The sequence below is a fragment of the Chenopodium album genome, chromosome 13 (genome assembly GCF_948465745.1).
Source record: "Chenopodium album chromosome 13, dcCheAlbu1.1, whole genome shotgun sequence".
NCBI lineage: Eukaryota > Viridiplantae > Streptophyta > Magnoliopsida > Caryophyllales > Amaranthaceae > Chenopodium > Chenopodium album.
Genome location: NC_137846.1, coordinates 44,952,428 through 44,967,596, shown reverse-complemented (window position 1 = coordinate 44,967,596; position 15,169 = coordinate 44,952,428). Strand labels below are relative to the sequence as shown.

The window sequence follows — 15,169 nt, the reverse complement described above, 5'->3', positions numbered from 1 at the left end:
AACTACTCTATTTACATTAATTGTTTTTTAATTAAAAAGTAATTAGAAAAAATATTAATGCTTTTTATCAATCACTTTAAATTTACACCCACCAATATTTTTTAAAATTAGAATAAGTAGGAAATTAGAGCTTAATATGTTTCTTATATTGCACACACACGCATTACATGTGTTTCTTAGCTTGTATAATTAATGTATTAATGGTTAGAATTATGCATAGGTAAATATGTCGTTTAACTTATTGCAAATATAAAAAAAAAAAAAAAAACCAGAGCAAATATGATTTATAGTGTGTTATGCTTAACTATTTTATGAAAATAATAAAGTTTAGACAAGAAAAGTTGAGACTAAATAAAGTCTGGTTCACTTCACTTTTTATTTGCTGAATTAAAATTATTTTTATTAAATTAAAATTATAATTTTTTACTGATTTTGTATTATAGTTCTTTTTTAAAGTTACTGATGTTTATTAAACTGAACTCTTTTTTACTTAACTAAAATTATTTTTATTGAATATTTTTTTTTGAGGTGAAGTAAACATGGCCTAAGTCAACAAAAATTCATAAAAAAATACAAGTTCGGATAAAAATTGGTCATACATCGCAAAATGTAAAGACTATAATAAAAATCGCTATAGAAATATGTTTTATTATTATTTATTTTTTATTATTTTTTTATTTTTATATCTATAAGTTACACTAAGTCAAAACTTTTTAAATTTCATTACGTATGTATGTAGTAAATGACAGGGGAACATAAAAAATGACAACAAAAGTATAATAAGTTACTCTTTAAAATATGTCATCCATTTCAAATAAGATGACATGTTTTGACTTTTGATAATATTTATAAACTTTGCTTTGACTAACATTTGTGATTTATAAATTTATAAAAATAGCCATATGGATTATTATTAGATTCGTTTTAATGTGTATTTAATTAAAATTCAATTTATAGTATTTTTCACAATAGTTTAATTAAGAATATCTTTGTTTGAATTTTTGTATTGACAAACGTGATAATAGAAAATGTCATTCAATTTGGAATGAAGGAAGTAGCTTATTTAATGCTTCCTCATACAACCGTGGAATACTCCCTCTATTTTTTTTTTTAAAAAGCAACATCTTCACCAACATAATTGTCGAGACACAACTTTGATTATTACTCCCTCTGTTTTTAAATACTTGCTTCATTTCTCTGTACGCGGAATTTTAGGAGAAAGAGGAGAAAGTAATAAAAAATGGAGGTAAAGGGTAGACAGAAGAATAAAAAATTGTAAAAAGTAAAAATGGTTGAGAGAATTGGAGGAGAAATAATATGAAATTAATAAAATATGATTTATGTTAGGTTCACTAGTTGAGAGAAATAAATTAAATATTGTAAAAACTTTCTAAATAAAAAAATGGAGCAACTATTTAAAAATAGCCAAAAAAGAAAAGTGGAACAAGTATTTAAAAATGGAGGGAGTAATTACTTTAATGACAAAATAGTACGGAGTATAAAATATTGTACTTCCTCCGTTTTTTAGTTGCTACACTTTTACTTTTACGATTTCCTATATAAAATTTTAAGAGGTGAGAGATATAGAAAAAAATAAGAGGAGTCCATGTGGGTAGGAGAGAGATGGAGAGAAAGAAATGTAAAAAATAGAAAGTGTTGCAACTAATTAACAATTTCTAAAATAGGAAAGTGTAATAACCAAAAATAAACAGAAAAAGTATAATTTAATATTATCAAAATATATCTCTTGATTAATCTAATAATTTTTTTAATACATAATATCATAATATGGAGTTACTGTATGGTACATACGAGTAAAAGAATTATTATTACGAAAGTCAAACTATTACGCTTAGAAAAACGGAGGGAGTCTAAAACCAAAAACTGAAAACCGACGGTGATACTGAACTAATCAAAAGGTAGTTCGGACCAACTTGACACCCTTCTCTCCCCCACAAAAAAAAAAACACACACACTCTCTCTCTTTCTCTCTCCTGTTTTACTGTTCCATTACAATCCCCATCTTCCTTTCTTTCTTACTCTCCCCCCAAAACTGTGAAACTAAATTCCACCCAAAAACCAAAAACAAAAACCCTTTCATTTCTACCAAAGTTTCTCACTTTCGTCCCCTTTTTTCAAGGTACTTACTTTGAATCTTTGATTCATAGCCTCTGCTTCTTCTTCTTGCTTCTGCTGCTTCCTGGGTTTTAATTTTCTGCCATTTTTCTGCAGATTTTGAAATGGGTTAGAGTTAATTTTTGGTGGATATGCTTTGAATTTGTTGTTTACAAGTTGAGATTATTGGAAATGGTGGAATTGAATGGAAGGGGCTTTTGGGTTTTACAGCTGTTGGAAAGTATCCCCATTTCTGCTAAAACCACCATTAATTCCGCCATGAAAACCTCAGAAATGTAGATGAGGAGGAGAGAAAGAGAGGAAGAACAAACCCCAACACCTCCATTTCCACCACCAACAACAACGAATCACCAATTTCATCAGCAAGAACATCCACCACCCTTTAATAATCAGCAATTCTACTTGCAGCAATCTCAAGTTAGAGAGGTTTATTCTCAGCTGGAACCCCAGAATTTGGTACCCATTTCACCACCCCATCAACCCATTAAGAAACGCTCTTATATTCCGTCTTCTTCGCCTTCGGCTGCGGTTGGCACACAACATGTTCGACAAAAGGCCGCAATGGGAGATTCTTCATTTGAGCAGCAGCAGCAGCAACAACAGCAGCAGCAGGTTTCCACTAGGTCAGCACTGAGAAAGGCTGGTATAGGGGAGATAGTTGAGGTTCAAGGGGGTCACATTGTTCGAGCCACGGGGCGAAAGGACCGGCATAGCAAGGTCTGTACTGCTAAAGGACCGAGAGACAGGAGAGTTCGGCTTTCAGCTCATACTGCTATACAGTTCTATGATGTTCAGGACAGGCTTGGGTATGACCGTCCTAGTAAGGCTGTTGATTGGTTGATTAACAAGGCTAAGACTGCCATTGATGAGCTTGATCAATTGCCTGCTTGGAGTCCTACTAATATGAATGTTTTAAGCTCGAATAGGCGGCGTGGTAAGAGCTCTGCAGGAGATGGGGTGGTGGAATTAGCTGAGGAGAAGGAAGCAGGAAGTGCAGAGGGGATGTATGGTGGTGAGGAACAACAACAGTTATACAACAATGCTAATTGTTCAAATTCTAGTTTGTTACCGCCTTCATTGGATTCTGATGCCATTGCTGATACTATCAAGTCTTTCTTTCCTATGGGTGGGGGCAATGCAGGGCACCCACAAACGAGTTCGGCATCAGCGTCTCCGATGCAGTTTCAGGATTATTCTCATGGTGGTTTGATGCAAAGGAGTGGTGGTGGTAATGATGGTGGTGGTGGTAGTAGTAGTAGGCAGAGTCAAGACTTAAAATTGTCTTTGCAGTCATTTCAGGATCCTATACTAATGCACCCACATTCACATCACCACAGCGCTGCTGCTGCTCATGCTCATGATGAGCAGCAGCATACATTGTTCCCAGGAGCTGTCCCAATTGGGTTTGAAAACCCGAATACGGGTTGGGCTGATAACCAACATCAATCAAACCCGGAATTGGGACGGCTCCATAGGCTGATGCTTGGCTGGAACACCCAGCACACCGGTACCGAGCACCACAATCTCGGTAGTGGCAGTGGCAGTGGCGGGGGCGGATTTATCTTTAATCAGCCCCCACCATTGTTGCATCCATTGTTTGGTGGTGGCCAGCACAGCCAATTTTATTCTCAGAGGGGACCCCTTCAGTCCAGTAACACACCTTCTATCCGCGCATGGATTAGTGACCCATCTTTTTCAATTGCTAGCTCAAGTGAACATCACAATCAACATCATCAAGCTATTGCAGTCCACCCACAAGCCTTATCAGGCCTTGGTTTTACTTCAGGTGGGTTTCCTGGGTTCCACATTCCTGCTCGGATTCAGGGTGAGGAGGAACATGACGGCGATCCTAATAGGCCGTCCTCTGCTTCCTCCGGTTCTCGCCATTGATTTAAGAAACTTTGAACACTCCCCCTTAACCTGTTTCAGTCTCTAAAGGTGATACTTCCATTACACAACTTTGTTAAGCTTTCTGCATTTCTGATTAAATTATGGGTTACAGTATTTATTTTTTCAATCTGTTTTGGTCTTACAGGGAATTATATGATTACATATGTTTCACAAACCAACTGAGAGATTATGATGAAGACAAGAATTCAGTAGAAAGAATGGGGGAGTTTTCAGTTACTTTGAATTCAATGGCTTTAAATATTCGGGAAGATTAAATCTGAGAGAAATAATTTCAGGTTTTTTCTTTTTCGTGAAGTTAAATTTCTTATCAATTAGTTACTATGCTATTGTTGCTTTTATGTTCAAGCTCTCAATTATGTTTTGGTGAGCTTGTTGAGCTCAACTTTGCTGAAACTCTGCTGTATTTGCGAGTATTTTGCTTTATGCTACTATATGATGCCTTCCTTTTATGTGCCGCTTTATGACTTTCCATCTTTAAATTTCTATTGCTTTTCATGCATTCCTGTTCAAAATTGTTACTAGTACAATAGATGCTGTCTTAAAATGTGCAATATCAAATGAATTTCCTGTCTTTTATCTCGTTACGTACTAAATCTGAGAGGTTGCTTTCTCAATTTCCATTGAAAGAGGCACATACAAAGGTTGGGGCCTTGAGTATGCTCTACATTTTCAAGGAGTCAATCTTTCATGTGATTGAAAGAGATTTACTTTGCCATTATCTTTGTTGCTTTACTGCCCTCATATAAGGACTTGTCATACTTCAACCAGCTTCCCCATAACGAACATAAAAAGAATCGAAAGAGTAGTTGATCTTTTTTACATCTGTCGTTGCTTGTATTTTTCCCAGCTCATGAGCATTGTAAGTCCCTTTTGAGAATGGTAACAATATGCAGCTAGTTACTCCATCTTTTTTTTGCTTCCACCACCTCCTTTTAGTTTTCACTGCTAGGAAAAATTTAGAAAGTTTCTTCATTCTGTACAAAATTCTGATTTTGTAGTAACATTTACCACCTTTGCTTTATCGCCTCTTTAGTATATAAACAACTCATAAATGAGATAGGGCCATGTATTTCATATTTCCATCTAAGCAAAGGCAAATGCAAGTGGAAGTGGGGTACTAGAAACAAATTTGTAAATGCTGCATTGAGTTCACTCAAATGCTTCTCAACTATACTCGGGTAGTCATATCAAACATGGGTATGTATCTAAGTATAAAATATGGTTAATTTTGGAAAAAATGTTTTTGGTATTAAAGGTAAGACGAAGAGTTGGAGTAACATAGCTTCTCAAGAAACTATTTCAAACCCTAGCCGTTCGATGGAAAATTCATCAACCTAATAATTGTTTCCTCAAGTTTGATAACCTTTCAAAATTAGAAAGTTAGATTTGTGTCCCTATTCCTTGATGCTATTGTTTGTTGGGTCAGGTGGGTTGGAGGAAGAATCTGGTCTAAGATTGTACAAAAATTGACTATATAATTTGATGGCATAGAAGAGTCTGAGCACACCTACAGAAACAAGAAAACATGAAAGATGAAATGTAACGAGATGAACACAATTACACACATTGCTCTATAAGACTATAATGAAAGAACAAACTAGATGGGGTACCAATATTGCATGATGCTTCTTATGGTCCCCCTACCCTGTGATGTCAATGTCTAGTAAATTTATTTTTATTTTTTTTATTTTTTATGTCTAGCTGGAAACTTTTTAACATCCTTTTCTTTCTTTCATTTATTTTAATTGTCTTTTTTTTTTCCCCTACTTTCTTTCAAAAAAAACTAAAATTCAAAAAATAAAATAAAAATACAATAAATCTCTTGGGTTCATATTGGGATGGGGACACATACTAGATGGTTGTTGGTACTTATTTATGGTTGGTTGATGGCTACAACTCAGGAGGCAGAACAGACTATAAATTTTTTCTGAGCAATTATTCATCTTAATATATATCATATCTTTTATATTATTAGTTTTTTCGTATTTTAAAATTTAAATACTGTATAAGAAGATACCTTCAAATTATTTGAGTTAGTGAGGTGGACAGTTGAGAAGAACCTTTCAGAAATTTTACAAATTCATCAGTACAAAAATGATGGGAGGTTCATATGTTTTCATTTTCAAGAGGGAAAGTTACATTTGTATAATTCCAGGATATTATTGAAGAAAGTAGTGATTTAATATCTTTTGTAGGGTTATTGATAGGGCCCCTCTGCGAAATAATAATATTACATGTGGGGTTTAGTAGTTTGATTGCTGGTGAGTTGGATAGTACATGATGTTTTTTTCTCTTAACATTGATTGAAGTTAGATAAGGGTATCAAATTGTTCTAATATGAGAGAGCATTTGCTGTCATACAACTTGCTATTTTTAAATAACTTCATTTTCATCTGTTTTATTTTAGCTATAAAGTTGGATTTGAATCTTTATTTTTGGTTCCTATGGAGCCTTGAAAATTTTAATTTTGTCGGGTTTTATAGCGAGGTCTTAGATACAGCTAAAGCTAAACTTGAGTTTATGTCTGTATTGGGCTGGTTTAGTGTGAGACAAGGATGCCAATATTTGATGAAGGCTGTAATTGGTGACTTGTTGCCGCCAAAAAAAAAAAAAAAAAAAAAACCCAAGGGGCTGAATGTTGGGAAAGTAAAATCTTCCCAAACCTGCCCAAAATATGCTAAGCTAGTTGATATCCACCTTGATTTAAGTTAATTAAGTTCAAGATTTGTAATTTAATCAGATTCAACTGTACATTATTGAGTTATGAATAATGTTCTGGAATCCCGAGGAGCTCAAGTGGTAAGACATGTGCAGACAATTCCCGGTACTTTTGGATTATTTTTGATATTGGAAAGAAAATCTAGGTTTGATATCTAGCTTAGGTCCAACCGAATACTTCTTTGTCAATGATTGTCGAGAAATGCAGATTGCTAGATTCAGACACGGTACCTTTGGATTTTAAGGTCAGAAGGGGGGGTTTGGAACTGAGGAATCTGAACAAGGCTCCCTCAGCCTTTGATCACTTTCCGAAATGTATAGTTGGCTTATGATTATTGCCTAATTGATACCGGGGCCTCAAAGTCTGTCGTCTTTAGTTGGGGCAGGTTACATTTGGCGGGCAACAAATTTGGCAATGACATACTCAAATGTCCCTCCCTCTCTGGTCCAACATACTATATTAGTCCCAATGTTTGAAATGAACTTTTCTGGTGAAGTAGAGGCTGTAGCAGTAGAACCAACAGTGTCTGGTTTAAGTGAAGTTGCCCTTATCATTGAGAATTTTAGGACATTGTTAAAATTAGAAATGATAAGTGAGCTGGGTTGACCCAACCCTATAGGTCTAAACTTGTGTTCAAACCAACTTAAATAGCTAGTTCGTGGACCTCCCAGGCCTGAGCCAAACCACCAAACAAGTCAGTTCAAGCAATTTGTGGGTATATGGAATCTCAGACTTTGCTCTAGCAAGCCAAAGGGCTCTTCCACCAAAATACACCAATGAAGTGCAGTGTGGCTTGGACAAGCCGGGGCCAACAGTACCACTCTAGCTCACCTGCTCTTTTGGTCAGGTCCTGTTTCCTATCAATGACCTAGTAGTGAACCGTCCCTAGTGGTCCAGTAAAACCTGCACAATGAGCATGTGTAAGTAGACGACAAGTCGATTGTCGTTTTAGTTCAGGTTTTTTGGCAAAATTGTTACAAAACACAAGCTAAGGTATCTCTTTGGGAAAACAATAAGAAGATAGACATGATATATCCAGAATAATGGCATCACATCTGCGAGTATGGCAACGGATTTGGAGATATAAATTGACAGTCTTTTGTATTGTTTTGCCCATCATTTTTTCTTTGTCATATTTACATTTTCTACATAAATAATGTTATGGTTGCAAGTCAACCACTAACAAGAAGCACAATATCTTCATAGCAAATCATAAACTTACTTCAATAAAGACGTGGGGGGACAGATTTTGAGGAATATTCAAACTTCCATAATTCAGTTGAATTATGAACATGTGAAAAAGAGTTAAATGTTTGAGATGTTCTGTAATTAGTTAGTTCAAACTTCCATAATTCAATTTTATAAGATATAAAATAAAGTTTAGGCTAGTAATTATGATCATGAAAATAAGTTTACATAGAAAGAGGGTCAATTAGTATTTTTTTTTTTTTTTTTTTTTTTTTTTTGAGAAACAAGAGGGTCAATTAGTTCATAAAAGTTAATTCTACCACTGAAGTACGTTCTGAATTTCTAATATGTCATTTTACGATATATACTCCGTTTTTCTTCATAATTGCATTAAATTATGGTAAGACTGTAAGATTTATTTAGATGAAAAGAATAAATCCATGATACTTGATTATACTAGGGCAGCTAAGGCGCGCATCGCACGCGTGTCATACCTAGTCATATTTAGAAGCCTTTTTCGTTTAACCTTTTAAATTACAAATTTAGTTGAGAAAATATGTAAACAACTATGTTTAGGGGTATAAATGTCCAAGACAACTAAGATTAATGAGAGCAAATAAGTAGTATTAATATTTTAGATAGTATAATTGTCCAAACACTATTCATTACAAAAAAACTTGTACACTTTAATAAGGGTGTGTATGTAAATACACATTTTAAAGGGTATAATTGACATCACACTATTCATAAGAGTCATCCTAAACTTTTTATAAGGTGGGATTTCGTATCGATAAGGCAAATTTGTAAAAAAAAAAAAAAAAAAACTTTAAATGCATCATTTTGCGAAAAATACCTTTTAAAAGTTTTTTGGCAAAAGAAAACCCGATTTTTAACATTTTAGCAAAACCCGATTATGAATTTTTTTTTTGTTGAAGACAACCTAATGCCTCTAATTACTCAATTAACCTCTAATTTCTTCTAATTATCCTCTAATTCTCACTTAATCATTTATTAATTAACTTAATTTATAAATAAAAAAAAACCCCAAAAACCTCCACCCCCACCACCAGCCAGCCACTCCCTCCTTTTTCCCCTCCCATGGCAGCAGCCCCTTCCCCTCAATCGAGCCGCCGCTTTGAACCCCCAACTCTCGGCGACCCACCTCGACTGCCAGCCGACCTTCCAACCTTTCCCGCTTACCCCACTACAACCTTCCTCCCTCCCTAAACCTTAACACCGAGCAATTAATGGGTGTTTCCTGTCGGGTGGCACGCTTCTTCTCCCTCTTCCTTTTCTCTCCTTGACTCACTCTCTCTCTCCCCTCTTTCTCGCCGTCACCACCGCGTAGCCGAACTCTCCGAGAATTCTCCGTCACTCGATGTTGATCTTCTCATCCCTTTCTAAGGGGGAAGGTGAATACTCGGGGTAAGGGTTTAGGGAAGGGGGAGGGTTGCAGCGGGGGTAAGGGGGAAAGTGATAGAGGCCGGCCGACGCTTCAGGGCGCTGGCTCGGTTAGGGGGAGGGGGGCTGTTGCTAGGGTGGCTGGCTGGTGGAGTGGTTATAGGGATGGCGGTTTTTATTTTTATTTTTGTTTATAAATTAATTTAATTATAAAATAGCTAAGTCAGAATTAATGGGTAATTAGGAAAAAAATTAAAGCTTAATTACGTGAATTAGAAGGATAGGTTGTCTTCAACAAAAAGATTTTAATTTTGGGTTTTCTTTTACGAAAAATCTTTTATTTTATTTTATTTTTTTGTGCAAAATGGTGCATTTAAATTTTTTTTTTTTTTTTTTTTTTTTTTTTTTTTTTTTTTAATAAATTTGCTTATGGATAATATGTGGGGTCTTGTTCTCCTCACTTTATCCGTTAACTTTGTTATAGACTTCCATTAAAAATTGTTTATTGAAATGGATGGGTTATAGTACAAAAGGTAGGTAAAATTGGGCAAGTTAGACCCAAAAATTTTAAAAAAATCACGATTCTGTTAACGAATTTTGAATTGGTTCACAATGATATGGTCTACGCCATTGTGTTGTTGTGTTATGGTGTTGCCCCTTCTATGTGCCACTTCCACAGTTGTAGTTACCAATTGGAAGCCTGCTTTTATGCTTTATGTTGATTTAGGGATGACAATTTAATCCGAGATTTCAAGTTTGATGAATCTGACCCAATTAGAAGGAAAAAAAAAATCTAATTCTGAAACTGTTTAAAAATATCCGAGTCCGAATCCAATAAAATAGATTCGAATTCAAATAGGAGATGGATCGGACTTGGACATTTCGCAAAGTTTGACTGAGTCCGAGTATAATAAACATGAATATGAATTAAAATGAACATGAATATCCAATTTTATATGTTCATATTCTATGTTGAAATGTTCATTTTATATTATAAAATCTTTTTGAATTATCCGAGTCTGACAAACTCCTTTAAAAAATTGATGTTCATTATATGATAATGTTGTGTTCATATTTAAAATTTCAACTAGCCTTCTGGCCCGTGCACGGGTTGTTTATAGGTATTTTTTTTTATATTTTTTAATAATATGGTTTTATTGGAAATGAATAGTTTTTAAATGAGAAGAAGAGATGAAAATTAAATGTAATTTTAAAGATATATTTTTTTAAATTTTTTTTACTCATGTATTAAATTAAAGATATGTTTTTTTGAAAAATTTACTCATGTATTAAATTAAAGATATATTTTTTTACTCATGTATTAAGTTGGGGGAAGTGAACCAAACAACATTTACTCATGTATTAAATTAAAGATATATTTTTTTTAAATTTTTTTTTAAAAAATATTTTATAATATGAGAAAGGGGATTTAAAAAAGAAAAGGTTAAAGGAAGTGATATATGGCATTAGTGAAAATAAAGTTTACATGTGGCTTGATGGTTTGTGTGTTTATATTCAAAGTATAGATAGATATAGATGTTCATTTTCAAAATATAAATGTTCAAATTCGAGGAGTGTCATGTTCATATTTATTGATGTTCATTATAAAATAATGTAATGATTATATTTAAAATTTCAATGTCTATTTTAAAAATTTATATGTTGAAATTCTAAAATTCATATTTTAAATTATAATGTTCTTTTAAAAACAAACAAGTTCGAATACAATTTATATACGAATAAAGATAAAGTAAATTGTTTAAGATATGTTCATTACAAATAAATGTATGTTCATTTTTACACAAAGTATTGGGTGCGAGCACCCGTACCCAAATGTTTGTGCGGGCAAGCTGATTTCTTTTCCCATCTCTTTCTCTCTCCTTCTTCTCTTCCCTTCTATTTCTCTTTCCTCTGCTCCTCCTTTTTTCAATTTAAAATCAAAATAAAAAATTCACAATTACATAAGACAATCATAATTAATCCAAGATGATTTGCTATTAAATCGAAGTTGATTTGCTCGGTTATGGTGGAGGAGGAGGCGAGGTTATGGCGGAGGAGGAGGCGTTCTCTGGTGGTGGGGGCGTTCGCTGGTGGTGAAGGCGAGTGCGAATTGCTGCTGTTTTTGTGGTTGGGCACTCCGCCCAGGTGCGAATCGCTCCGGCGTGGATGCGGCAGGAAGAAGAGAGTGCGATGGTGTGTGGTTGTGTTTGTGGTGGGTGGGGGCTGTGGCAGGAAGGAGAGAGAGTGCGATGGTGCGTGGTTGTGTTGGTGGTGGATGGGGCTAGAGATGGGCATGGGCCGGGATAGCCTGCCGGCGGCACAGGCCCAACACGAATATGGCAAGGCACGAGCACGCAAGCGGCACGACACAGCACGATGACCGAGGAGTGGGCCGTGCTGTGAACATGATTTCGAAAATTCGGCACGAGCACATCACGAACGCGCGGGCGACACGATAATTTGGCCCGCGAGCACGGCCCGCGAGCACGACACATGACACGACCAAGCACGGCATGCGACACGCCAAGCACGACACGACCCGTGCAAAATGACTACTCATTCGCTGCTTTAAATAAATTAATAATAAAAATAACATAAATATATAATAAAGAACTATAATAATAAAAAGAACAATAATAATATAATAATAAAATAACATACACATAAATTAATAAAATTATTTATATAGTGTATCCATTTTAAAAATTGTTCAAAAAAATATATTTTTTTAAAATATAAAAAACATGGACAACAAGGTGACCGGCTCGGCACGGCACGCCAGGCACATGGTCCATGCCGTGGGCTGGGGTGTGCGAAATGGTGGCCCGACACGGCACGGTCTGCCAAAATGCAGGCACGAGACGGCACGACACGAGCCACCACAAGGGCCGGTGAGGCACGGCCCGCGGTGGCCCGGCACGGCACGATGTCCACCTGTAGTGGGGCCTACGGCAGGAAGGAGAGAGAGTGTGGTGGTGCCGTGGTGGTTGTGTTGGTGGTGATAGGATTCGAAGATAGAAAAAGAAATCTTGGGCTCTTGGCTGATATTTTTTGTGAATCTGCTAACAGGAGAGAGAAAGAAAGAGAGGAAGAGTGGGAAATAGGAGAGAGAATAAAAATATTGTACCTGTATATATTTTGTACATCAACTAATACAAGTAATATATCAGCCAATTGATATTTTATATCAGTTAACCATTAAAGGCATCAATAAAACGTATCAGCTAACAAAAGGAATATATCAGCCAACAAAAGTTATATATCATCCAACAAGAGGAGTAAATCAGCCAACAGAAGGAACATATCAACCAACAAATAAAGCGCATCAGCCAACAAAAAGATGAAATCAGCAAACAAAAGCAACAGGTAAGCCAACAAAATAAACATATCAACCAACAAAATAAAACATATAAGCCAACAATTAAAATATACATATCAGCTAACAAAATAAATATATCAGTCAACTAAAGAAATATATAAGCCAAATAATGTCTAATATTAGCCAACAAAAGGACCCTATCAAAAAGTAAAAAAATATATATCAGCCAACAAAAAGAATATATTAGCCAACACAAAAATCATATTAGACAACAAATGAAACATATCAGCTAACACATGAAACATATAAGTTAACAAGTAAAACATATCAGCCAAGCAAGCCGCACGAAAATTTGCGTGTGGGCATCCGCACGCAATAGCTTCTCTTATTTTTAATACTTCCTCCATTAAATGTTATTTGTAACATTTACCCAAAACAAAAGCTAACTATTATGTGCAACATTCCCAAATCTTTCCATTTTAGTGATTTTTGTTAAATGAAATTACAAAAACGCCCTTACTTAAAACTTTATAACATCAATTATATACTTAAAACATAAAATAATCTCTCTCTCTCTCTTTGGTGAAGCCGAAGGGAAAATCCCGTAGAATAGAAAGAAACTACAAAGCTAGCAAAAGAAAAGACAGAAACATAACAACATAAACGAAAAACAAAAGCAAATAAAAAATTAAAAAACCAATCAAACTCTACTATTATAGACTAACGTCTATGAGTCTTCTCTCAGACCATCCTAGACAAAGTAACTCCACTCAAGTCCTCCAGTAAAACGGCTCAAAGATCATTCGGGATCGCTTCAAAAATAACCACGTTTCCTTCGAAGTAATGCCAAAATTCGCCAACCAATCGGCTACTCTATTAGCCTCCTTGAAGCAATGACCGATCGTAACTTCCCAATCATCTTTAACAATCAAGGATTCACACTTTCGGATAATATGAATATATGGAGAGTTGAGTGGAGGTGAGTCCACCAACATACGAACTACTGTCTTAGAATCCAGTCATACCTGCACCTTCTGGTATCCACCATTCCAAGACAAAGCAGCCCCTTCATCATCGCCAATAACTCTGTTCTTGTACAGGAGCTTCTCCCACAATTGGCTACAAACAAAGTAAGAACTTCCCCCATATCATTTCGAATAACACCACCTTCCCCTACATCCCTTGGGTTGCCTTTCGATGCTCCGTAAGGGTTCAAGCAAACCCAATCGTGGGGAGGTAACTCCCACCTAATAAAAGTCTTGATTTTCCTTCGCTTGGTGACAACAACCCTTACTTTGTGATCCCAAGCTGTTCTAATTTCTCCCACCCTCGCAATGATAAAACATGCTTGATCAATAGGTGTACTAGCCTCATGAGCAAAGCTTCTCTCGTTCCTTCATCTCCAAATCCACCAACATGCAACCTCATAAACAAGCGCCCAAGCCTCAATGTTTACCACTCCATTCGACTTTATATTCTCTAAAATCCACTCTTGAAGACTAGGCGGATAAAACTTAGCATCCAGCTTAGCTCCTAGAGCTTTCCAAACGACACAAGCCGTGGGGCAGTGTCTTAAGATATGATCAATATTTTCTTCTACATACCCACATACCAAACATTTAGGATCGTTAGTGAGATGTGGAAGAAATATAGTAGCATTGGTCATCAATATATTTTGGTAAGCTAACTAGAAAAAGAACTTGATTCTTTTTGGTGCTTGCATACCTCATATAGCCTTCCAAGAATTAGCTTCCACTTCTTGCTCAAGAGTGACATCTCTCATAATGTTGATGGTTGATTTTAGCATGAAGACCCATGTAGGCGAACCATCGATGGCTGATTAAGCTAAAGTGGTTCTCCCTGCCATCAATAAGGTCTTCGCTTTCCAACCTAACAACTTGCCATTGACCTTAGCTTATCTAATAAATATTGATAGTTAGCCTTGGTTATTTTACCATTGATAGTAGATACGCCTAGATAAGTACCAAAGTGATCAATTGACTCCATCCCTAGAGCTTCACGTACCCCATTACGAACATCAAAGTGAGTATTCGGGGAGAAATAAATTCGTGATTTTTCCAAGCTAACCTTGCTTCCAGAAACATTGCAAAAAATATCCATACATCTTTTCATCACAGATGCTTGTTTAACACTCAATTCATCATCCGCGAATGCCAAGTTTGAGATTGGTGGTCTATTACGACTAGCACGAGCAGGTTTCCAAGCCCCTTGTTGTATCTGTTTATCAATCAAGTGGGCTAATCGCTCCATACAAATAACATAAATGCAGGGCAAGAGCGGATCCCCTCGCCGAATTCCATGGGAGGGATTAAATTTTTCTGTTCGTTACATATTCCACAATATGCTCAGTTTTGCCGAAGAAATACACCACATCACAATTTCAATCATATTTTGAGGAAGCTACAATTCCAACAGAGATTCTCTAATAAAATACTAACAAAGCTGATCGTAAGCTTTCTCAATATCTATCTTAA

The 15,169-nt window shown here is 35.7% G+C and overlaps 1 protein-coding gene across 2 annotated transcripts; it reads left to right on the top strand.

Moving 5' to 3' along the window:
• Positions 1-1,933: 1,933 nt before the first annotated feature.
• On the top strand, positions 1,934-4,496 carry LOC145574799 (transcription factor TCP4-like). Of its 2 annotated transcripts, XM_081632660.1 has the most exons (3): positions 1,934-2,140; positions 2,233-4,074; positions 4,172-4,496. In XM_081632660.1, exon 2 carries the CDS (start codon positions 2,416-2,418, stop codon positions 4,024-4,026), a length of 1,611 nt encoding a protein of 536 aa, XP_081488786.1. In that variant the 5' UTR covers positions 1,934-2,140; positions 2,233-2,415; the 3' UTR covers positions 4,027-4,074; positions 4,172-4,496. The 2 variants fall into 2 exon arrangements, with proteins under 2 accessions (XP_081488786.1, XP_081488785.1); XM_081632659.1 differs by having other exon boundaries at positions 1,934-4,074.
• The last annotated feature ends 10,673 nt before the right edge of the window (positions 4,497-15,169 follow it).

What these genes read in the sequence shown, in the direction of transcription:
- LOC145574799 (XM_081632660.1), top strand. Translation starts at nt 2,416, where the DNA reads ATGAGGAGGAGAGAAAGAGAGGAAGAACAAACCCCAACACCTCCATTT.